General features: G+C 36.2%; 1 protein-coding gene across 1 annotated transcript; it reads left to right on the top strand.

Annotated features, from left to right (window-relative positions):
• Positions 1 to 332: 332 nt before the first annotated feature.
• LOC130986864 (probable leucine-rich repeat receptor-like serine/threonine-protein kinase At3g14840) lies at positions 333 to 25358 on the top strand. Its single transcript, XM_057910394.1, has 24 exons — positions 333 to 505; positions 600 to 771; positions 12234 to 12305; positions 18735 to 18806; positions 18886 to 18957; positions 19043 to 19114; positions 19195 to 19266; positions 19337 to 19408; positions 19493 to 19564; positions 19644 to 19715; positions 19787 to 19858; positions 20605 to 20670; positions 21112 to 21174; positions 21306 to 21368; positions 21451 to 21483; positions 21573 to 21610; positions 22470 to 22834; positions 22940 to 23138; positions 23370 to 23504; positions 23733 to 23851; positions 23932 to 24142; positions 24233 to 24470; positions 24556 to 24706; positions 24788 to 25358. The coding sequence occupies exons 1-24, from the start codon at positions 424 to 426 to the stop codon at positions 25145 to 25147; spliced, it is 2943 nt and encodes a 980-aa protein (XP_057766377.1). The 5' UTR covers positions 333 to 423; the 3' UTR covers positions 25148 to 25358.
• Positions 25359 to 25548: the final 190 nt, after the last annotated feature.

The raw sequence follows: 25548 nt of genomic DNA, 5'->3' as shown, positions 1-25548 counted from the left end.
TAGTCACACTCTAATATTCTAGGTGACTCGAACCCCCGACCTATTAATTGGCATCTTACCAACAGACTGCGCTTCATCATCTCCTATTTCCATCATTAATACTAGCTAGTCAAACATGGGATTGGAGGATGACTGGATGAGCTTTCGGTTTGTATGCTGTCATTGTTAAGTACAAAGTATGCAGCATTTAATTGTCTTAATTAAGATCCATATTGGCTTGCTTGAAAAATGTGGTAAGTTTGAATTTTCTTTTTGAGTAGACCCCTTCCCCATCTCAAAGTCGTCGCATTTTTGTATATATTTAAAATTACATACATCTATAAAAACATAAACAACCCTATCTTGGAATACATATTAATTGTTCATGGGTTCTTGATCAGTTTTTCAAATTACAAAACCTTACAACATATAAGTAATATAATAATGTTGCTGGCATCAAGGTTTATAGCGTTGATTTGGTTTGTGGGGTTTGCTTGTGTAGCAGCTCGTTTACCTGCTCAAGAATGTAAGTCTATTATATATTCACACCGACACCCACACATGATTAATGCTCTAATCCCAATTTTCTAATAATCAATATTTCTTTTTTTGGATAATAGTGGAATCATTGTCGGTGGTAGCAAGGAGGCTGGGGAAGAGGGATTGGAATTTCAGTGGCGTAGTTGATCCATGCACCAAGGAGCTGCCTTGGTGGGATAATATTGCTAAAAATGGACTAAATTGCAGCTGCATCCCCTCTGGAAATGTTACTACTTGTCACGTTACCCAGATGTGAGTCACTTACTCTACTCTTATTAGCTAAATCAACAAATTTTACCATTCCTGCAACTCAAACACATCCGTCGATACACTCATCACGATGTCTATGTCGTACCGACAAATACTCTCTCACTAAATCTATTAGTAATTGTTATTTATCGATACAAAGATAATCTTATTTTTGCTTGAGTGGTGTCAGGATCAATGACAATGTTGATCCATTCAAAAGTTTCATTGATGTAACTGTAATAGTGTTTTAAGGATCATAAATATATAACAAACAATTATATATGTTAGTATTAATTAAAATAGAATTGTTTCTCCACTAAATTATCCAGTGATTTTTAGAAATTATTCTCAATTTTATTTTTTATTCAAAAACTTCAAACTTTCAGCGTTTCACATAAAATGACCTCAACTTTCATTTTCTATTCAAAACTTCCCTACTTTTAGCATTTTGTAAATAATGTCTCGCCATATAAAATTCGACGATGGAAAGATGAGTCACATCGCCAGATTAATTCTTAGGTGAAACGCCGTCGTTTTATTGGAAAAGGTTGAAAAGAAAAACATTTCACCTAAGAATTCAGTTGGGTAACTCATCATTTCGTCGTCAAATTTAATACAACGGGACAATTTTGAAAAACTTTGAAAGTTAGGGAATTTTGAATAACAAGTGAAAGTTGAAGATATTTTTTGAAAAACGATGAAAGTTTGGGACACAATAAATTGTGTCCCATCGTATTCTACCATTAATTTCTCTATTTTATAATTATTTATTAGGGTTATTAGCTTGTAAATACACAAACTTTTCTCATTTTTTAAAATTTAACATGACTTTTATTTTTTGCCCACAAATACATGAACTTAGCTTTTTTTCTGATTTTTGACACCGACAAGAAAAAATTCTAATTTATTGTTGACGTGAAGGTCGTAATACCATGTCATTCACTCTCCAATAAAAATAATAAATACAACTACTATATTAAAGTGCATATTTCGTAGTCCAAGTCATGTATTCCGGCCTCCACGTCAATTGTAAATAGAGTTTTTTTTATGGGTATAAAAAAAATGCTAAATTCTTGTATTTGTGGGCAGAAAATAAAAGTCATGTTAAATTTCAGAAAGTGAGAAAAGTTTGTGTATTTACAGGCTAATAACCCTATTTATTGCTCTCTCCGTCCACGATATCGTTTCCACATTTGCCATTTCGGTCCGTCCGCAATTCGTTTCCACTTCCATTTATAGAAGTAGGGTCCACAAACTTCCACTCACAATAATAGTGGGACCCAAACTCCACTCACTACAATATTCACTACTATCTACTATTCCCTCCGTCCCACTAGAATTGACACTTTGGAGTTGGGCACGGAAATTAAGAATAAATGGTTAAGAGTGTAAAATAGGTAGGGTCCACTTATTTTATGTGTGTAGAAAATTGGGCTTTATTTTGTAAGTAGCCGACTGGCCCAATTATTAGGAGATTGACGGCTATGACGGGATTTAATTCCTTAATCCTTATTTTTGTTACACCACTTAGCCGCCACATTAGGTAGATATAAATATTAAGGAATTAGTTTAGTTGAGAGTCACGTTTTGTTTTTAATTAACTAGACTAAGAATTGATTTTTGGCTTTTTATTTTTGTTCTTGGGAATTGGCAGCTACTTTGGAGAATTGGTGACAGACGCTTTTCTTTGGTTATTTCAATTGGTGGTGATTTTATTTCTTTCAATTCAATTTTATTTATTTAGTTTAATGTTTGATTTTATTTATTTTATTGTTCTTAGTTTTATTATGAATAGCTAAATCTTTAATTCGACGAGAATAATGAAGTATTGATTTAATAATCTGTGAGACCTAATTGAGCCTATAATTGATTCATGTTTGATGATGTCTAACATTCATACCTAAATCTAGACGATTAAAAAAGGCGTTTGGATTAACCTGTGTAGTCGAAAATGGAGAGAAAACTTGCAGATGAAGAATTTCCAAATTTCTTAAGATCTTTTCGCGTGTCTCTAACTATGGATTACACGAGGTATTTATAGAATTACATTAGGGCGAAGGGTAAATCTGACTTTATAGATCACTCACGTACTCCTCATGCAGTGTACGACCGTGAGTCACTATCTATCAGAAACCTTTCCTAACTAATTTACAGCTTTATGGCAAACGTGCGGTCATTCCATCAGCGCTGATTTCTTTCACCCTTCGTCTGCGCTGACTTCGTCTAAGTGAGTCTTCGTCTTTTCACTTTATTCTCCTATTTGACGTAATCGAACTCTTCGTCTGCGCCGCCGCCTGGTCTCGTCTGCGCAGCCGCGTTTCTAGTTCTTACTTCGACTAGGGATGCTTCCTTTCCTGAGTCTTCTTCGGGCATTATCTCAAGGCCGAGCCGCCCTTTGGCCTTACTGATTCTATGTGAATTTTAGTCTGCGCCGTCCTTCGTCCGCACCGCTGGCCCCTCCACTTCTGACTGCTTGGTAGCACATCTACTCTCTTTAAACCAGGTGTGACTTAAGCAGAAGTCGGCGCTACTGACTCTCCCTTCCATGTCCCTGTTATAGCCCTATGTTGTCATGGTCAGTAGTTTTTTGATAATTAAGTTAATAAATTCCCATTTTTTAGAATAGAATAGCTGACGAGATCCTTACTCCTCATCAGCTACTCCCCCCTAATCTACGAAAAGAAGTCTTTTTTTTGAATTTGCTCTGGCCTCTAAGCTGCTGCTGCTCTGATTTTGCACATGAACCTTGAGGTTTGGCAAATGGATGTCAAGACCTGTCGCAGCCCGACGTCTAGCCAGTGATAGCGTAGACCGGGTATCGATACGACTAAATAAAATAATGAAGTAAAGAAGGAAGAACTAGATCAAACAACAAGCGGAAGCTCACAACAAAACATGCAAAGATGAACAACAATAACATCATCTCAAAGACACAAATATTATCGGCTTCATAAGTTCAAAAGTACAGGGATTCTCGACAAAGTTTACAAAGCGGACATAGTTAAAAATTTACAAAGGTTTATAATTTACAGAGTCTTATTCATAATGAGTATTTTTGGTATTTTATTATTATTATTTTTTTAGAAGAAAAAACGCACTTATATTAAATCACGATGAATAATATCCAAAAGCCAGGATGGAAAATCCGACTTCCAAATCATTACACCATCAGACCAAGCAGCAAAGTTAGCTAAACAATGCGCAACTCTATTCGCCTCACAACGAACATGCTTAAAATCTAAAACAATAACATTCTTAACATGAGAGAAAACATCAAATAAATCATCAGAAAGAGAGTCCGAACCCTTGTAGTCGTCATGCACCACATGTACCGCAAGAAGAGAATCTGAATACACAATGATAGGCCCAATATCATTCTCCAAACAGTATCCAATGCCAAGCAACATCGCATGTAGTTCTCCCATCAAAGTCGTCTCCGTTCGACTAATCCGGTGGGCAGCAGCTGCAAGGATATTGCCACCATCATCCCGAATCAAAAACCTCACACCCGCCGCTCCCGTGACATCGTGTATAGAGACATCTACATCGAGGCGGAAAACACCTCGCCGAGGGACCCACCTGCTGTCTCTAGGCAGCAGACGGTGTTGAGAAGAGACCCCCGAGCAAGCTTCGTGAAAAGCAGTCAAGTACTGCTCACAGCTAGAAAAGTCGTCCAAGAGAGTAGCCGACGTATTGCCATGTTTAAAATCATACAACCACGTCCAAGACCACCATAATGCCATGCAAAAAAGCTCAAAACTTCCATCATCACACTTAAGTTTAACCAGCTCACAAATCTCCTCCATAGACAAGTTCCGACAATCTTTTAAAAGCCACCACCAGTTAGAAGCCTTCCACGCCTCTCTAACCCGATCACAGAAAAGCAAACAATGAATTGTAGTTCCCTAATCACGCCGACACTAGAAGCAGATTCCAGAGGTAGGAATATGATGCCGCTTTAAATTGAAGTTGGTAGCAACTAAATTTTTTGCCACACGCCAAATGAAAACCTTAACCTTTGGAGGAATTTTCGAACACCAAATAATACTCCACCACCTTCGTGGATCATCGGAAGTGGTAGAAGGATGAGGTTCATAAAAACCAACAACATACAAGTATCCGGACTTCACCGAATATCTCCCTTTTTCATCGTACTTCCAAAAACAAGTATCGTCTTCATGAAGTCGCTCCAGCTTTATCGAACAAATAGTCTGCAAATCATGAGGTGGGAAAGAGGTAGAAAGAGTATTAATATCCCATTAACCATCGCTAATAAAATCCGACACCTTAGCCTCCACCATCAACGGATCATAGCAAGTGGCTAACCTCAGACCAGAACCCGGAATCCAAGGATCATGAAAAGCTCTAATAGTCTCCCCATTACCAACCCTCCACTTCAACCATCCTTCAGCAAATCCCTTCCCCGCATAATCGACCTCCATGAAAAAGAGGTATTAGAAGAAATCTTTGCATCCAGAAATTGACCATTTTTAAAATATCTTCCCCTAAGCACCCGAGCAGCGAGAGTAGAGGGATGTTTAACAAGTCTCCACGCTTGCTTTGCCAAGAGGACTCGATTAAACGCCTCCAAATTCCAAAATTCCATACCGCTTTTAGATTTTTGCGAACATAATTTAGACCAAGAGGCCCAATGCATGTTCTTACCATTCTCCTTTTCACCCCACCAAAAGTTAGCACATGTTTTCTCAATATCATAGCACACAGGTACCGGAATCTTGAAACAACTCATAGAACATGTGGAAATCGCTTGAATAATAGATTTAATAAGGACTTCCTTCCTGCCAGCTAAAAAGAATTTATTTTTCTAGCTACTAAACTTTTTGCAAACTCTCTCTCGAAGATAATCAAACTTGAGCCTCTTATTACATACAATGAAGGTCGAGAGAGCAAGGTAAATAAAGTGTCCCTGCGTCTCTTTGATAGCCAGAATATGCACCACATCATCAATACTCTTCCTATCAGTACAAGAGCGGAAAGTTACCGCAGACTTGTGGAGATTCACCAGCTGGCCTGATGCCACATAATATTTATCAAGGATATCCCGGATAACCAAAGTACCAGCCGCCGATGCCTTGAAGAAAAGAAGGCTGTCATCAGCGAAGAATAAATGCGAAATCACCGGGGACTGATTAGCGATCTGGATATCTTTAAAAGGCCTTCCTTTCAGAAAAAGTTTTAAGAGCAGCCGAGAGGCCTTGAGCGCACACAACAAAAAAGAACGGAGAAAGCGGGCAGCCTTGTCTCAACCCACGAGACAGCGTTAAGGCCCCATGAACTTTACTGTTAATGACAAACGAGAACTCAAGAGAGGAGAAACAATCCATAATAACCGAGATCAAATGGGCCGAACCCAACCTGGCTAACATCTCCTTTAAAAATTTCCACTCAACCCGATCGTAAGCCTTGGCCATGTCTAGTTTAGCCGCAGCGAAACCCATCTTTCATTTCTTCTGATTTCGGAGCCAATGCATACATTCATATCCCACAAGTGTATTATCTGATATCAATCTACCAGGAACAAATGCAAACTGATTATCTTCCACCACACTACCAAGGACGCTATAGATTCGGTTCGCTAAAGCCTTAACCACAATTTTATAGAGAGTGTTGCATAAACTGATCGAGCGAAAATCACTAACTTGGTTGGGACCTTTTTTCTTTAGAATAAGCACTATAAGGGTTTTGTTCCCCTCTAACAGATTAATCCCCATTCAACACCATAAGAACTTCCCGAGTCACCGCCGTTCCAATCTCTCCCCAGTACTTTTGAAAGAATAGAGGAGAAAAACCATCTGGGCCAGGAGCTTTATGCGGATGCATTTGAAAAACGGCTTTCCTGACCTCATTCTTTATAAACGGCTCACTCAAAACCTGGACCTCCGAGTCCTCAAACTTTTTAGAAACAAACTGCAAAATATGATCCATGTCCCCCTGAGAAGGCTGATCAGAGGTGAAAAGTTGAGCAAAATACTTCTAAATAATCGTTGCTTTATCCCGATAATCTTTCTGGAGAACACCAAAAGCGTCGAGGAGGGCCTTGATCTCATTCTTTTTCTTCCTTGCCGACGCAAACGTGTGAAAGTATTTGGTGTTGCCATCTCCAAAATTGAGCCAATTAGCCCTTGATCGTTGCTTCTAATGTAGTTCCTCCGCTTCAGTAAGACGGTCAATCTTACTATTAATATCATTTAGCTTTGCAGTGCAATCTTTATGGGGAAAAACTTTCAATAAAAGACCTCTCTTCTTCCTCAACTCCTCTAAACTACTAGTAGGAGTATCAAACTCTGACTTATTCCATTTAGAATAGCAATTCTGGCAGTGCTCAAGACGGAGGTGAATAGGGAGACCTCCGCTGAGTCTCCAGTTCATAAGTAAGTCCGCCGTAAAATTCTCCGCTACCATCCATTTCTGCTCGAAGAAAAACCTCTTAAAACCTCCATAAGATTTTCATGTTTCTTGATCTGTGATGTGGAATAAAATAGCTCTATGATCAGACCCAAAAGTATAAAGCACCTTGACTTGATTATCTTCCAAGGCTAAGATTCCTTGGTCATTAATAAGGAATCTATCGAGTAACTCATGTATCGCCGCACTCCCTTTCCGTTGATTAAACCAAGTATACTCCACATCACTCTTTAACATTCTCAAGCCGCAAACATCAAGAGCCTCACGACAATTAGCTATATAAGACCAAGCTCATCGAGACCCCCCACTTTTTTCACATTGAGCCAGGATTTAATTGAAATCCCCTCCAATTAACCAAGGGCAAGTTCTATGAAAGTCCCCCAATGGTGATGCTTGGCCGAATTCGGGTTTCCGTAGAAGCCGGTAAACCTCCATGGGTTGTCTCCCATAGATACCAAATAATCAATATGTCCGAGAGAATAGTGCAAATATTCACATCAAGAGAATCTTTCCAAAAAAGCATCAAACCACCACTAACACCAGTCGGATCCGCTACAAAATGTCCATCATACCCAAGAATATACTTCCATCTATCACATCTTCTCGCCGAAGTCTTAGTCTCCGAGATGAAAAGGAGACTAGGCCGCACGCTAACCACAAGCCAACATAGTTTATGGAATGCTCGAGGATGGCCAAGCCCCCGAGCATTCCAGGCTACACAATTCATAATGATCGACGGGGCTGCGAGGCAGCCGCCGCCGTTTCATCAAAACCTGTAGTGATATTGGAACGTAAAGTTTTCTTCTTGGGAGTGCCTACCTCCGCATCCACAGTAGAACTCCCTTCCTTTTTCTTAATACCTCGGGACCCTATCTCACCCGACATCTCCTTATCTCTCATCTTCTCACTCTTACCCTCACCCTCCTGAATAGATTCCAGCCCAAAACTCTCCCCTGTCGGGCTCCCCAAAGACCCCCCATCCGCCTCACCAAATCCACGACCCCCTCTCCCTCCTTTCTCTTCCCAAGTAACAGAACCCACCCGAGCCCTCTTCTTCCAGCTGGAAGTTAAAGATTTCCTCCTTATGCCTCCCTCATCCACCCCCTCACTCTCCACTCTCAGCTTGCCCTTTTCTACCAAAATCTCCACCCCCACAGACCCCTCCTTAGAACCCCCCATACTCTCCTGGATCAGAGGCTCTTTTAGTACAACTTGCTTATTAGCCTCAGAGTTACGTTGCTGCTCCACCAAAATATCCTCCTCACCATAAGTATGGGCCGCCGAGGACGTCTGACTCCCTTTCTTATCAGGGACCGAAGCGGAACTCCTAGCCTCATTGGTACCCTTAATTGCTCCCATCTTTCTTCGTGCCTCCTATCCTTTCACAGCATATAACCAGATGCCAAATTTATATTGCATTGAAGAGATAACAAGAACCTCACAAAGTTGCATGATATGGCCCACTCGCCCACACTGAAAGCAGAAATTTAGAAGTTTCTCGTACTGAAGGACAATGAAAACTTCTTCCATAACCCCATCCGGGAGGAGTTTAACATACTGTTTTAAGGGTTGTGAAATAGGCCAACTAACCCTAACACGTGCAAAACGACCAGCGCATTGCCCTCCACTCCCCATATCTATCTCCACCACCGTGCCAATACTTTCACCAACACGGCGTACAACATCTGGGTGCATGCATGCCACCGGGAGATTGTGACATTGCACCCACCCCATAAAGTTCTCAAACCTGACATCCGAGGGATTTTGGAATCCCTCAATCTCTGAAAAAAGGAGAAAGTCTTGGAAAAAGTGCCACGAACCCCCATGTAAAGCATGTAGTTTATCGCCCCCATGTAAAGCATGTAGTTTATCGCTTAAAGAACGAAACGTAACCACAAAAACGTTAGATCCTACAATCTCCACATCCATGCATTTTTTGGGTTGTAAAATAATTGGTAGGTGCGTTAATAGCAACTCTCTATTAATCTGACGACAGACAAAAACTTTCCCCACCAAACGAAACTTTGAACTTTCAAGAAGGTTTGAAGTTAAATCCGGTGGTAAATTCACAATTGGGGCCTTATCTTCACCGGATAACTTCAGTTGGTTCACTAACCGCTGCAACTCCTCCGAATCCATCAGAAAGACACCGTAAACACAAGACAATCCCAAGCAAGAGGGAAGAACACGCCAACGAGAGCGACGACTATTCCCACAAAACCCTGCAAAAACCCTAGAGGCGTTGGATAAAAAATTTATTTTTTAAAATAGATAAAAGTAGCCATTACTTGTTCCTTAATAAAAAATAATATTACAACACACATGTCCCAATATGACCTTTTAAAGTTGAAGCCATCATCTGCGCAATAATTCACATTTCCTCTCTATTTTTACGGACATCCATGCTCCTTTTCTTTCTTTTTCCCGAGTATTTTTTGATACTCCCTCCGTCTGCGATATTATTTTCACTTTGTGAACGATACGAATTTTTTAAAAATAGTACTCCCTCTGTCTCACAAAAATATGAACATTTGTAAGTGGCACGAGTTTTAAGAAATGTTAGATAAAAGTGTATTGTGAGTGAAAAGAGGTCTCACTTTATGAAAAGTAGAGATGAAAAATAAAGGGATTGTGGTGGGGTAGTGTACCAAAATAGAAATGTTCATGTTTTTATGATACGCTCCAAAATGGCAAAATGTTCATGTTTTTGTGAGACGAAGGGAGTAAATTATAATTCAAAATAATAAATATTATTATGAGTGATGTTTGAGTCCTATTATTATTGTGAGTGGAATTTATAAAACTTACTGTTATGAATAAAAGTAAAAATAATAAAATGGACGAACCAAAGTGATAAAAGAGGAAACAATATTATGGACATGAGAAGTATAAGATTTGGGTTACCGACATGAAATGAAATCAATCTACCTCTTTTATGAAACGATTTGATCCAAAAGATCTCGTATAATAAGTATATACTCCCTCCGCCCCACTATAAGTGTCTCAAAATTTTTCGGCACAAGAATTAAGGAGAAAGTGTAAATTTGTTAAAAGTGGTAGGGTCCACACTTTTTTAAAGGGTTAAACTTTGCCATTTGTAGAAATAGGCCACTTATAGTGGGACGGCCCAAAATGAAATACATGCCACTTTTAGTGGGACAGAGGGAGTACTACTTAAAAAGCTGACATTGAAAAACTCTAAAAAAAAATATATAAGTATAAATTATTCTCAAGTTTAAAAAGTAAAGCTCCATGTTATGAATGCAAAATATCTAATTAATAAATTTAATATTTTCGAAACGTATTCAGTTTCACGATAAGTCATACAAGAACTAGTCTCCAAAATACATTTCTAAGAAAAAAGTGTTAAAACTTTTATTAATTCCATTATAAGATAAAAATTTTGATTTAATTAATTAAAATATCTTCGTATATGGTATAGATCATCAAGATTAATATATTAAATCTTAATTAGGGTTTGGAAAATAAACTGAAAACTCGGTATACTAGCCATACTGTATCGAAAAATACGGTAAAATATCGAACTTAAGGTATACTGAATTTTTCAGTAACGTATGATACCGTACCGAAGATTTACAGTAAAGTAAATGTACGAGTTTTGCAAATACCGGTGTATACCTATACCGCGGTATATATCATACCATACTAAAGTTATATACCGGAACAAGTATGATATAATATTACCAGTATATACCTACAATGCGGTATCATACCTTATTCTGGTATCATACCTTGTTTTGATATATCATAGTTGTCGGTATATATCAGTATACCGAAAATAGCGGCATATACTGCATCAAATTCTATAATTTTAAAATATATAATAATAGTAGTATATTTTTATGTATATACTTTTAAGAATATTGGTTAATATTATAGAAATGATGTGTATAATCTATATTATATGAATATATACAACTATAAAAATATAAATATCATCAAATGATATAAAAACGAACAAAATATAATATATAGGTTATACAATTTAATATAATTGAATTGCTTATATTGGTATTATAATATACTTATAATATAATATTCATCTTATGTGATTTACATAGTTATATTCTATAGTATATGACTAAGATTATTATTTTACAATTACATATAATTTATAACATTTATATACAAGTATGAGAATATAAATATCATCAAATAATATAAAAATTAACAAAATAAAATATATATAGGTTATACAGTGTAATATAATTAAATTATACTAGTATCATTTATATATATTGATATTATAATATAGTTATAATATAACATTCAATTTATGTGAGTTACATAGTATTATATATTATATAAATATATACAAGTATGACAATATGAATATCATCAAATGATATAAAAATGGTTGATTATTTGAATTTTGGAATTTGAAGTTAAAATGGTTGATTATTTGAATTTGCTTTCGTTGAAGTTTGATTGTTGAGACTTGAAATATAGATAATGTTAATTTTGTTATGTTGTAGACTTGTACTAGTTTGAAACAACGTTAGATCTCCTTTAGGCCAATCGGCGGCCCGAGGGAGACACTTTCTACCCACCTTTCCCCTCAGGATCTTAGAGTCGGGTTCGAGATCGAGCATTTGATTCGGGCTTAATTCCCACCTTTCATCGAATTCAAGAATTCTTGATTCACGAACTTTACGAACTTTATTTATTTTATTGTGTTTGAGTTTTATTGTTAACATTATGTTTGTTAGATATGCATTAGGTAAGCAGGTAAAAAATAATAAGTTATCGGTATATCGTACATAAATTTATCTATACTTTTTTAAAGGTTAAATTTTGTTATTTAGGAAAACAGATTACTTATAGTGGGACAACTTAAAATAAAATATATATTATTTTTAGTGGGACTTTGGCAGTATAAATTTGTGTGTATCTGAATGTTGAATGTATTCATTTTAAAAGAATTCATCAATTTTTAATTAGAATGTATTAGGATACAATGAAGGTGGATGCATAGTAAGATGCCTCTAACTAAAACATCATGTTGTCCCCCATTGCAGTATTTTGAAGCAGGAGAATCTTAATGGGTCGCTCCCTAGTGAGCTGGTCGGACTCCCTGCGCTCCAAGTCATGTAAGTATTACACAATGTTTCTCACCCAATCGATTATAAAAATAAAAAATAAAAAAAAAATCAAAATTCTGGAAAAGAAGAAAAAAGAAAAAAAAAAAAAAAAAGAAGAAGAAGAAGAAATACTTATATGTTATTGGTCTCATATATGATATCAATCGCGTGAAACAATGTATGTAACAAAAATTTTGATTTTTTTTGTTGATAATCGATCGGTTGAGAAATACTTATATGTGATTGGTCTCGTACAAAAGATCAATCGCGTGAAACAACTATATAACAAAAAATTTCACGAAGAAAAGGTTGTGGCATAATGAATATAGTGCATTCTCTTCTTTTCATTAATGTGGGTTTGAACCTCACTAGCAAGCAGCAACAATAAAAAGCTTCATGGCCCAATGCATAAGGTGTCTTATATATATATATATATATATAGGAATGTTATGCTACATACCTTATGTGAGTATCTTACGTAAAAATTAATAAAAAGAACAAATTAGACTTTGATTTTTATGTTATTTATAAAATTAATGATCCTAATAACGATTTATGAAGTATTAGAATAAAAATAATTAATCAAAAGAACAAATAATTAATAAAAAGAACAAATCGGACTTTGATTTTTTGTTATTTATAAAATTAATGATCCTAATAACAATTTATGAAGTACTCCCTCCGTCCCATTGGGCTTGTCCCATTTGGTTTCGGCACGGTTATTAAGGAGAGTATTAGTAGTGTTAAGTGTGTAGATAAAGTAGGAGAGAGAAGGAGAGAGAATATGATAAAGTAGGAGAGAGAAAGTGATAAAGTAGGGGGGTTATTTATAGAAATGGGACAAGATGGTGGGACAAACAAAAAAGGAATACGGGACAAGATCAATGGGACGGAGGGAGTATTAGAATAAAAATAAATGTCTAAAATAAAAAAGATAATGCTAACAAGGGCTAAACGTGAGTGGTGCTCACGTAAGGTGCTCACATAAGGTATGTAGCATAACATTCCTCTATATATATATATATATATATATATATATATATATATATATAAAGGGGTGGGTTACCGTGAGAGCACATTTTAAAATAAGAAATAAGATCAATTTTTAATGTATGAATTTTATGTAGAACACATATGAATTCTCGCTGTATAAAGGTATGAATTGTGAAAAATAAATTTTTGCTACCTTTGGGATTCGAACTCATGACCATAAATCCATCCAACATGATTACGAATCAACCGTAGATCTTGATGATCTAAGGGCTGAAAATGATTCTTATTTTATATCTTAAGAAATGCTCTTATTTTAGCCATTCCCTATATATATATATATATATATATATATATATATATATAGGGGAGGGCTATTCAGAAAACTCCTCGTAGACTATAACCTATAAACTAATTAAAATGTATGAATTATATGTAGAACACCCATGAATCCGCTGTGTAAATGTATGAATTATGGAAATTAAATTTTTTGCTACCTATGGGATTCGAACTCAGGACCATGAATTATTCCAACAAGGTGATGAATTAACCGTAGATCTTGATGATCCAAGGGCTGAAAATGGTTCCTATTTTATAGTCTAACTTTGGTTTTTATTTTAGCCTTCCCCTATATATATATATATATATATATATATATAAGGGAGTGCTACAGTAAAAACACTTCTTAAAATATAAATATAAACGTTTTTCAATGTACGAATTTTATCCAACAGGGTTACGAATTCATCCAACAGAGTTACGAATTGCGAAAAATAAATTTTTGCTGCCTTTGGGATTCGAACCGAGGACCACGAATTCATCCAACAGGGTTACGAATCAACCGTAGATCTTGATGATCTAAGGGCTAAAAAACATTTATATTTTATACACTTAAGAGTGTTTTTATTCTAGCCCTCCCCTATATATATATATATATGGTCGCATTCAATGGAGACCACTCCCTTAGATAAAGAATAAAGACTAAATCAATGCCATTCATCTTACTCCAATCAACGGTTCATATAATTTCCTGATTTGATTTTTCATGTAATTAAATATTGGTTAATTATATTTATTTAATCCGAAAAGGGCAAATATGTCCACTCAAATCCTCTGAAATCTCGGATCACATTGAAAAAATTCCGAAAATTCTTGTCTTCCCATTCTGAGACCTGATCCGTCAATGGACATAATAGGTGAACATTAGAATGTTCGTTTATTTTTCTACGAACATATCGACGAACATTAGTATGTTCATTAGTATTTTCTACGAACACTACAGATCTGCAGATCCGGCGACGGCGCGACGGTCGCTACCACGAGCATCCACGTGACCGCCCTGGACGGCTTGGTGAACGTGAACTCCCTCTTCACCATCGCCGTCTTCGTCGGTCGTTCCTTGGCGACGCCAGCAACGATGGGAGAGAGAGAGAATAAGTTGGGAGAAGAAAATACAAAATGACAAACCTAACCTTTATTATATAAAATGAATGAAATAAAATCATAATTAAAGGTTAAATTATCACCCTTAGATTAAGCAAGATCGATGCACGTGACTTGGTCTTTATTCTTTATCTAAGGGAGTGGTCTCCATTGAACTCTCCCATATATATATATATTTAGAATTTGACTTTATAAATAAAATATATAATAATATAATTAAAAGCTTCATGGCCCAATGGATAAGTTGTTGATTAGTATTTTCTACGAACGTGTGGGAGATAGAGAGAGAGCGTGAGTTTGGAGAGAGGGACGGATCAGTGAGGGAGAGATTTGAGCATAAATAAAAGATTTGATTAGTTGTAATTAGGGAACTAAATAAATATGGAAAAATTAGAATAATTAATGGACGAATGATCACCATTAGATTAACCAAGATCGACGCACAAGATTTGATCTTCATTCTCTATATAAGAAGTGGTCTCCATAGAACTCCATCCTATATATATAATATATATATATATAGGGGAGGGCTACAGTGAAAACACTTCTTAAAATATAAATATAAACGTTTTTTTAATGTACGAATTTTACCCAACAGGGTTACGAATCTATCCAACATGGTTACGAATTGTGAAAAATAAATTTTTGCTACATTTGGGATTCGAACCCAGGACCATGAATTCATCCAAAAGGGTTACGAATCAACCGTAGATCTTGTCTAAGGGCTGAAAATCATTTATATTTTATACACTTAAGAGTGTTTTTATTCTAGCCCTCCCCTATATATATATATATATATATATATATATTATAATTTCCCTTTTCATAATAATATTAATAAAAGTTTTATAATCTAATGAATAAGATGTTGATTTATAAATCTAGAGATACTAGGTTCTCAATTCCTAGTTGAGGGTAATTTTTATTTATTTAGTGCTTAGTGCAACATCTTAAATTGAGAATCCAAATCCTAAATGGATAATTTAAACCCTAAATGGATTCTAAACCCTAGGGAGAATTGTTCAAAATGGTCATATAACTGTACTCATCTAAATAATATCAGCACACAGGTATATGACACTAATGACACTAATATGACCATATGTATCATTCGTGCAACACTGAGTATATGGCATTAATGGCACTAAGAGCACCTCCAGCGCGCGAGGCGAAGGATGCCTCGATCTGCGTCGAAGGAGAGGCACCCGCGCTGGAGACCCGGGGCGAGGATTGAAGGAGTATGGCACGTCCGAAGGACGCGCCCAATTTAAAAAAAAAAATCGAAAATCGTTAATTTTTTTAAAAAACTGACCGTTGGGTATTTTTTTTTAAATTCGACCGTTCAAATCAGCGGCTATTTTGATTTTCTTTTTATTTTTTTTATTTTTTTCCCCTTCTATAAATACCACTCTTCCACTCTATCAAATTCACCAATATCTTCAACTACAATTCTCTCCCAACAACAATTCTCTCTTCTACATTTTTAAATGGATCGTGAATTCGATGAATACCTCGAGCAACAAGGCGGATCGAGGCTTCCAATGATGGGGTTTGCTCCATTTTCACAAGCCTCCAATGTCTTGGCTACGGGATGTTCCCACGCCGGCGGCGAACGCCAACGTTCAAGAAGAGCCGGAGGAGGTGAAGCCGAAAGCCAAGGGTACCCGCGCTGCATATTCTAGCGAGGAGTCCGAGCTCGTGGCAATATTGTGGGCGGAGGCAACCCACAATCCTATTTTGGAGACCTCCCAAAAGTTGCTCCAATATTGGGGAGCAATCGCCGAGAAGTTCAACGCGCTCAATACATCGAGAGCGCCGCCGCGAAAGCCGGATCATCTCAAGTCCCACTTCGCCCGTGTCCAAAAGGAGACAAAATTCTTCGAGGGCTTCTACAACACTTGCAAGGACAATTGGGGGAGTGGTATGAGCGACGATCAAATCTTCCAACAAGCCTAGACGATGTTCGAGGCGAATTTCAAGAACCAATTCTCCTACGTCAAAGCTTGGAAAGTGCTTCGTGAATGCCAAAGATTCACGTCGCAAGCCGGGGATGTCCACTCCGCAAAAAAGTCGAAGGGCTCCGATGGTGGAGCAACCACTACTTCTTCGGAGCCGAGTGTCACGGCGAGACCCCAAGGCCAAAAAGCGGTAAAGCGAGACAAGGGCAAGGCGAAGAAGGGAGAAGGGTCTTCGGGAGGAGGATCGGCGTTCTCCGACGCCCTCGAGAAGGTGGCCGAAAGCATGAGGGAGCATGCTCTCAAAACGGGGGAAATCGCCGAGGTCAAAAAAATGCAAGCCGAGATGAAACGAGAGGAGATGGATATGAAGCTCTTGAACAAGGACACGACGGGTATGACGGAGGCACAATTGGCCTTGCACAACCACCTAGTCCAAGAAGTGCTCAAGCGTCGAGGGCTTATTTAAATTAGGAAATTATGTTATTTTTTATTTTATTATCGTATTTTAATTATGTTTTTAATTTTATTTTAATTATTGTAATGTTTAATTTTATTTTTAATGAAATTAGAAAATTTAAAATAAAAGTGTAGAAATATGAATTTTGTGAAAATGAGGATTTAAGCACCCACCTAAGACACAATGCATTGGAGAGGGGTGTGTCTTAGGTGGGGCCCACTCCTAAGACACTCCTCTAAGACACAAGCATTGGAGTTGCTCTAATAGTATCATGTGTGTCTAACCCGCGCGCAAAGCCGAATCTAACTCGAATCCGATCCGCCCTAATTAAGGGCAAAACAGTCATAAAACGTAAGAAATGACCAGATTTTGTGTTTTTTCAATTAGTGACCAAATATTGTGTTTCCTTCTTCAAAATGGTCGTGCGAGTATATTGTTTCTAACAAATAATGCTCCCTCCATCCCATTATAAATGTCTCATTACTTTAGGGCACAAAGATTAAGAAATATGTAGAAAGTAAATAAAATGAGTTGGTGAAAATTGTTAAATAAAATGTAGAATATGTTGCAAAAAAAAAAAATGAGATATTTATAATGGGACATCCTATTATGAAAAGTTAGACATTTGTAATGGGACGGAGTGAGTAATTAGTTATTATAATTATTACTATTCATTAATATGGTTATAATAATAATAATAATAATAACAATTCATTCATTCGTTGTAGATACCAGTCATAGGAATCTTATATTTCATTTCATTCCATTTTCATGGACCATGACCAGTGGCGGATTCAGGAGGGCTGGGGGGCTGCCCCCCTCTCAATTTTTGAGGTTTTAAAATTTATTTATTTATTTTAAATATAGAAATTTATTTTACTTTATATATCTATATATATGTATATGTGTATATAAATAAGAAATAGAAGAAAAAATATAATACATTATTTATAGTATATCCAACTATCCATATTAATTCTTTGAAATTGTACATTGATTTGTTACATTTATGTTATTTTTATCCTATTTTTTTTTTCTTATTTAATTTTTAATGTTGAATTTGAGTCCATTCCAAAGTTAAAAGTAAAATTACTAATTATTAACAATGAAAGTTAGTTTATTTGTTTAGAAAATGAAATATATTTTTTTAAAAGAATACATAAAAGTATTGTTTTGTATACTTTCAATCTACTTGATGTTGAATTAATTGAATTGCAAACAATTATCTATTATATTAAGTGATTGTTAAAAAAATGCATGAAAATAAAGTGTATAAATATTCAAAAAAATTTACTTCGGGAGCAAAACCCCGAACCCCCGCTGTAGATGTCTACATACATGATAGATCAATAAATTCAACTCCCCCTGACCTCAAATCCTAAATCCGCCCTGACCATGACCATTCCATTACTAATGCATTTCCATCTAATTCCGTTCTTACATACGAGCCAATGACCTTACTCTAAATAAATTGATTTGTTATTAAGATTGGAGCGGTAGTGGTTATTGATGAATATATTCTCTCTCGTACCCCCACACACACATAGACATAGCGAGGGTTAACTAATATAACTGTCTGAGTTTGGACAGTGACCTGACTCGGAACTACCTCGACGGCATCCTCCCTCCAGAATGGGGTTCCATGGAATCACTTTGGAAGATGTAAGTGTTTGCTGCTGTTTCTTCTGTATTCCATCTCTTCTCCCAAAATCAATTGATGATGCTTTAATTAATACTGCAGTGCTCTTATGGGAAACCGTCTCACGGGTCCAATTCCAAAAGAACTTGCCAACATCTCTGCACTCCAAGAACTGTACCAATCTTTTACCATAAATTATTCTTCTATTAGATTTGCTGTGTTTGTGGTTTTTTACAATTCAATTTTTCTTGCTATCAAGGGTGTTGGAGGCTAATCAGTTTACAGGAGGTATCCCTCCGGAGTTTGGGGATCTTCCTCAAATTAAAAAATTGTAATAATTTTAACTCTACTTGTCTCCTCGTCTCATTATGAACATATAATTAGTCTCTAACTGCACCTGCACCTATGTAGCCAGCTTTCCTCCAACAATTTAACTGGAGATTTACCCGCAAGCCTAGCAAAACTCAACACTTTGGAAGAATTGTAAGTTTCTTAATTCCCCCTTGATTTTATATGTCAATTCTTGATTTTTCTTCATACTGTTTGCCTGCAGTCGAATTAGCGACAACAACTTCACAGGAAGCATACCAAATTATATTCAGAACTGGTCAAATATCACACGATTGTAAGGCATTTGGTGGTTTGATTTAATATGTTCATTCACTTTTCACATCAATGCTTGATCTTTGAACTTGAATCAATATCTCAGAGAGATTCAGGCTAGTGGTCTCAGTGGACCCATCCCTTCCAACCTTTCTTTTCTAACAAACTTAGAAGACATGTAAGTATACATCAAAATGAAAGCAGATTTTCCTTTGTCAATGAGACTTAATATCTGTGTTTGTGATTCTACACTGCAGAAGAATCAGTGACCTTAATGGGGGTCAGTCAGCTTTTCCGAATATTAGTACCTCAACTAATTGGGAACAAGTGTGAGTGCAATATTGCTCATTGCTTTATCGGGAAATAAGTCATTTTTTTTAATAATTGGATCTATTTGCAGTATACTGAGGAGTTGCAATATTGTGGGGGAACTACCAACCTTTATTCAAGAACTGAAAGTCAACAAATCTCTGTTAGTATATAATGTTTTTGGTGGCATTATTTGTTCAATATTATATTGAAAACTAAAATACATTTGCTTTTAGTGAAAGTTGATGAAAATTTTAGTAATATAGTATTTAGAATCCAAACATTTAGGCATATTTGGTTTCATCCTTGGATGGTCCGCACAAATTAATTCAATGTAATCATGTAATTGTTTTTGGTAATAGATTAGAAATTATTTGTACTGTATTTTGATATTTAATGCAAAGCGGGGTTTCTTTTCCCCTTGTAGGAAAATTATTTATTAGAGCAAACACCCTATAACATAGCTAGACACCAGATGATGAAAATATTATTCTGAGACAGTATAATAAGAAAATGCTTGTTTCCATCTTCAGAGAAGGAATGAAATAAGCCTGACTTAAATTAATGTTTTCCTTAGGTCCCATAAACTTTTCCTACATATGCAGTCTCTGGCGTTCTGAATCGAGGCCATTTTGTTTTTGTATGAACATAAATACTTTGGTTGTTTGTCATATCAGTAAAACTCTCAAGTTATCCTGATAGTTAACTGACAACAACAAAGCTAAGCTTCAGTTGTCTTGTTCTGATTGTTAAGCAAGGTTAAGAATGATTTGTTGGCTGACAATGGTAAATATTGCAACTTACCAGCATTTTAATGTGAAATGAAATATATAACAATTTTATTCCTTACTACACCATATTGTCTTACTTTTCTTTTCTTTCCTTCAAATACCATCATTTCTTGTGCAGAGATTTGAGTTTCAACAACTTAACAGGACCAATTCCTCCAGGTCTTGGTGGTCAAAAAGGAGACATGTAAGAGTTTAATTGACAACTTTTAGCAATGCTTATATTTGACTGATTTGAGAAACTACCAAATAAAGATTCAATGCATTATAAGAGTAATGCTTTTATTTCAATGTTATGATGTTTCATATGGTGTAGTTGGCAATAGGGGCTGGTGGTTGGTAATTATATGGCTCATTTGATGTGGTTCTTTGTCTCTTAATTCATGTGTTGGAGTTCTGAATTCAAAATTTCGGTGTTGGTTTACACATAGTGGTTATATAACGCAAGCCTACTATCTACTTAGTTCAACTATTCATCTAAGATTTACATGGACAATAATTTATCTGCACCCAATTTGGTCTGTTGTATTCTATACATATAAAATCATATACTTGAATAAATATTGTTGCAAAAATTATTGACAGTTTAGAACTATTGAATTGCTAACTCGAGATGTTCATTTTCCAGCTACCTAACTGGGAACTCCCTCAATGGGGAGGTGCCACAATTGATGAAGGATAAAGAGAAAATGTGAGGTTCCCTCTCCATCCAGAACTTGACGCAACCTGATATTTCCCACTCATCATAGCATTGAATGCTAATTGCATGCTCAAAACCCATATAGCAATGTAGTTAATTGAAAACTTACAATTTGGTTGCAGCGACCTATCCTACAACAACTTCACATCAGTAAGTCCAGAACCAAATTGTGCGCGAAACAGCCCGTGAGATTACTAATGCTCATCTTTTTGTGGATACTATGTCTGGATTTTCCATACTGACTTAGATATCACCAATTCTTTTCAGAAACTTGTTTGCCAATGCAAATGGAAGCACTTTGTGAGTTACTGGTTTATATTTGATGCATTTTCATTTAACATCTCATCATTTAATGTAACATGAACCTTAATATCACAATCTTTTGGCAGTGGTACTTTCTATTGCGTAACACAGAAATGCAAGCCAAGTAAGTGACAATTCAGTTGTATATAGAGCTTGCGAATTGATTATACAGCTAGTTCTTGAAATCTATCTTGTTGAGCTCTTCCATAACTTTTGGCCTCCTGAAAGAAGATGTGCAATCAGGGACAACAGACTTATATTTGATAAATTGGTCATTTTTATATTCTAGGCAGATAAAGTTACAAACCTTTCCAGATAAGCATTGAAGACGCTACGGTTTATTGGATATTTCTCGAGTGCTTTTTTATTTTATTTTTTAAGATCTTACAAGTAATAACAAATATAGTACCAACTCAATGAGTGTGAGGGCTTTCAGAGATGGATTGAGTTACCCTAGAGTTTCATAGTAATTACCTTAGCCAAGTTGAGACAATTGAACTTATCCTAGTACTGATTCAGTTTCTTATAAATCTTATGGGAGATGATTACAAAAACTAATCAACTAGTTACCCTTGAAAATTGAAGACACCTTCTTAGGAAACTAAAAGTTGGTTCATGATTAAGAATTGGTGGCTCTTATATCAAGTATACTATTACAGAGGTAAAAGTTCAGGTTTTCGCTCATACATCCTTCTTTTCGTAATGAATGATATCTACTTTTTCCTTAAGGCAATTCATAGTATGCATTAGTGATTGTAGGATGGACACTGAAGAATGACAGTATAAGATACAATTTAAAGGAAAAAGTTTTTGTTTTTATTTTTGGGGACGTGGATCAAGCCGTTAAGGTAGTTTGTGTAAAATTACTCTAATTGCGTAAATACTGAGGATATTCCTATGCCTTTTGGTTCTTTAAAATGCTATTTCATATTTCGAGTTTAAGAAAAATATTCAAAATTCATAACATGTCTTTTTTTCCTCAGACGATTTCTACTCTTTCCATATAAATTGTGGAAGCAACCAAAACGTTAATGATTATGAAGCAGATCCCTCTACTGGAAATTTCTACCAAGGTTTAAATAATTGGGGATTCAGCAGTACGGGCAAATTTTGGAATACAGCTAGCTTTGGATCGAGTCTTGTTTATCAACCATTCGACTTAAGCATTTCAGGGCCGGAGTCTAATCTGTACTTGAGCGCACGTCTTTCCCCCCTCTCATTGACTTATTATGGATTTTGTTTGAGAAATGGAAACTATACAGTGCACCTTCACTTTGCGGAGATCATGTTTACTAACGACACAACTTATGGAAGCCTGGGAAGGCGTGTTTTTCATATTTATATTCAGGTTCTCATCTAAATACTCCCCACCCCCCCCCAACTTTACGTATATATATGAAATAAATTATTTGCCAAATTCATTCTTGATGGTTTTTAAAATAAATAAATTCAGGGAATTCGCGTTGAAAAGGATTTCAACATTAAGAATAGAGCAGGTGGAGTCAACAAGCCCATAAAGATCCCCTATCCTGCATTTGTTGATGATCACACCTTGGAGATCCGCTTCTACTGGGCTGGAAAAGGAACAACTGTTCTTCCTGATAGATCCGTATATGGTCCTCTCATTTCAGCCATATCTGTTGCTCACAATAGTAAGTTTAATTTGGTTTGAGAGAGAGTCTCATTTCGTTGGTTACTAATTCCAGAGGTTCATACTTCATAGTACAAATGCAGCTTCCACTTTATACTTGATGTTTTCAAATATGTTCTGGCTATTCATGAAAATCTTACTGCCACGTTTAACAATTTATATATCTGATGAAAACCAATAAAGAGATTACCTTTGAATTCATCTCACCCTATCCATATATCAATTTTTCCAGCTTATAAACCTGGAAACGGCATCTCAACAGGAGCTAAAGTTGGTATAGTGATGGCAGTTATTTTCACACTCGTTGTGCTTTTGGGTATTCTGAGGTGGAAAGGCTGTTTGGGGGGTAAACACTCGATGCATCATGGTAATGGAATTTTCGGACACAGTCCTACCAGCTTGTATGTTCAAGTGATGTCTGGATCTAGTTTTCATGTGTGCAAATTTATTAGTCTAGTATTTAACAAATGTGATGTGAATTAATTTTTCATGCGATTTTGCATGTTGATCTAATTTAACTTGTACTCGAAAAATTAGTTGTAGTTTGCATGCAGTTGCGTGTATTGCTCTTAGATTTACATGGAGCTTCTTGCAGATTTGAAGGGCCTTGACCTTCAGACTGGGTCATTTACCCTAAGGCAAATCAGAGCTGCCACAAACAATTTTGATCCTGCCAATAAGATTGGCGAAGGTGGATTTGGTCCTGTTTATAAGGTAATAACAATACATATTTGTTAATATGATTTTTTCTCATTCATTTTACTGGAAAATCTGAAGTTCTTGTATATTTGAAGGGCATTTTGTTTGATGGAACCATCATTGCTGTGAAGCAGCTTTCTTCCAAATCAAAGCAAGGGAACCGAGAATTTGTGAATGAAATAGGCATGATTTCCGCTTTACAACATCCTCATCTTGTTAAGCTGTACGGATGCTGCATTGAAGGAAACCAGTTGTTGCTTATCTACGAGTATTTGGAAAATAATAGCCTTGCTCGTGCATTATTTGGTAAGTTTATATGAAAACTTTAACGTTATGACTTGTATTTTCGAGTTAATGAAAAAGGTCATCCATTTTGTTTATTTCTAATTATAACAGGTCCGGTAGAACACCAATTGCATTTGGATTGGGCAATGAGGCATAGGATCTGCATTGGAATAGCAAGAGGTTTGGCTTACCTCCACGAAGAATCGAGACTGAAAATTGTCCATCGTGATATCAAGGCTACTAATGTGCTTCTTGATAAAAATCTAGTCCCTAAAATATCTGATTTTGGGCTTGCCAAGCTGGATGAAGAGGATAACACCCATATAAGCACGCGCATTGCTGGAACTTTGTGAGGAATCATTCAATACTTGTTGTCTCTGCTACAATTCAATACAAAAACCAAAACTTATTTGTTATATATGATGAATTGTCAGTGGATACATGGCACCTGAATATGCAATGCGAGGATATTTGACGGACAAAGCTGATGTATACAGCTTCGGAGTTGTTGTTTTGGAAATCGTCAGTGGAAGGAGCAACAGTCGCATCAGGCCTAAGGAGGAAAGCTTTTATCTTCTTGATTGGGTAAACATCACATAAATTTGCATTTCTTTCCTTGGAGATTCCATGATAAGTTGATTTGAGCTTTTTTATGCTTTCACTCAGGCAAATTCCTTAAAGGCGAGAGGGAACGTGTTAGAGCTAGTCGACCCAAGATTAGAGTTGGACGTGAACAAGGAAGAGATCGGTAGAGCTATCAATGTGGCGCTCATTTGCACGCATGTTGTAGCTGCAGAAAGGCCAAGTATGTCAGCTGTAGTAAGCATACTCGAGGGGAAAGATGGTATTTCGCAGTTTGTTTCTGAGTCGATCATCCCGATTGATAAGACGAAAGCTGGTGAAGTGGAAATGAATGCATTTGAGAGTGTTTCCATGGATGCGCCATGGAGTGGTTCTTCAACTTCTGCTGCTGATCTCTATCCACTTGCCCTCGATACAAACTACTGGGAGAAGAGAGGTTTTTAGAGGAAACTTTCACTCAAAATTAAACTATCTTGTTCAATTTTGCTCTCGCAAATGCATGTATTCAATATGTATTATGACATTCCTCATTTTTCACAATACTTGTTTAGGGCTTCCACAACAATTTTTTAAGGTTAAAAGCATCTAAATTCATGAACATTAGTCAAAATCCTTTTTTAATACGAACTTTCTAAAATTCATTTTTATACACCAACTTTGGGATCCTGTTCAATTTTAACAACAAATTCATCTTCTCCGATTTAGAAGCACACATGGTACTGACGTGTAAGCTCACTAACCTTACTATGTTAAATTGTTGTATCTTTTACTTTTAGTTTTTATCTTCAGCATTGTTAAATTGTCATAAATCAGCACACAAACACTCAGCATTGCAAAACTCAGTT

Source organism: Salvia miltiorrhiza, chromosome 5 (assembly GCF_028751815.1).
Source record: "Salvia miltiorrhiza cultivar Shanhuang (shh) chromosome 5, IMPLAD_Smil_shh, whole genome shotgun sequence".
NCBI lineage: Eukaryota > Viridiplantae > Streptophyta > Magnoliopsida > Lamiales > Lamiaceae > Salvia > Salvia miltiorrhiza.
This window is presented reverse-complemented; position numbering and strand designations above follow the sequence as displayed.

Coding starts and splice junctions, on each gene's coding strand:
- LOC130986864 (XM_057910394.1), top strand. CDS start 424: ATGTTGCTGGCATCAAGGTTTATAGCGTTGATTTGGTTTGTGGGGTTT. Junction 20,671..21,111: donor GGTGGTCAAAAAGGAGACAT/GTAAGAGTTTAA, acceptor TTCATTTTCCAG/CTACCTAACTGGGAACTCCC. Junction 24,471..24,555: donor ACGCGCATTGCTGGAACTTT/GTGAGGAATCAT, acceptor ATGAATTGTCAG/TGGATACATGGCACCTGAAT.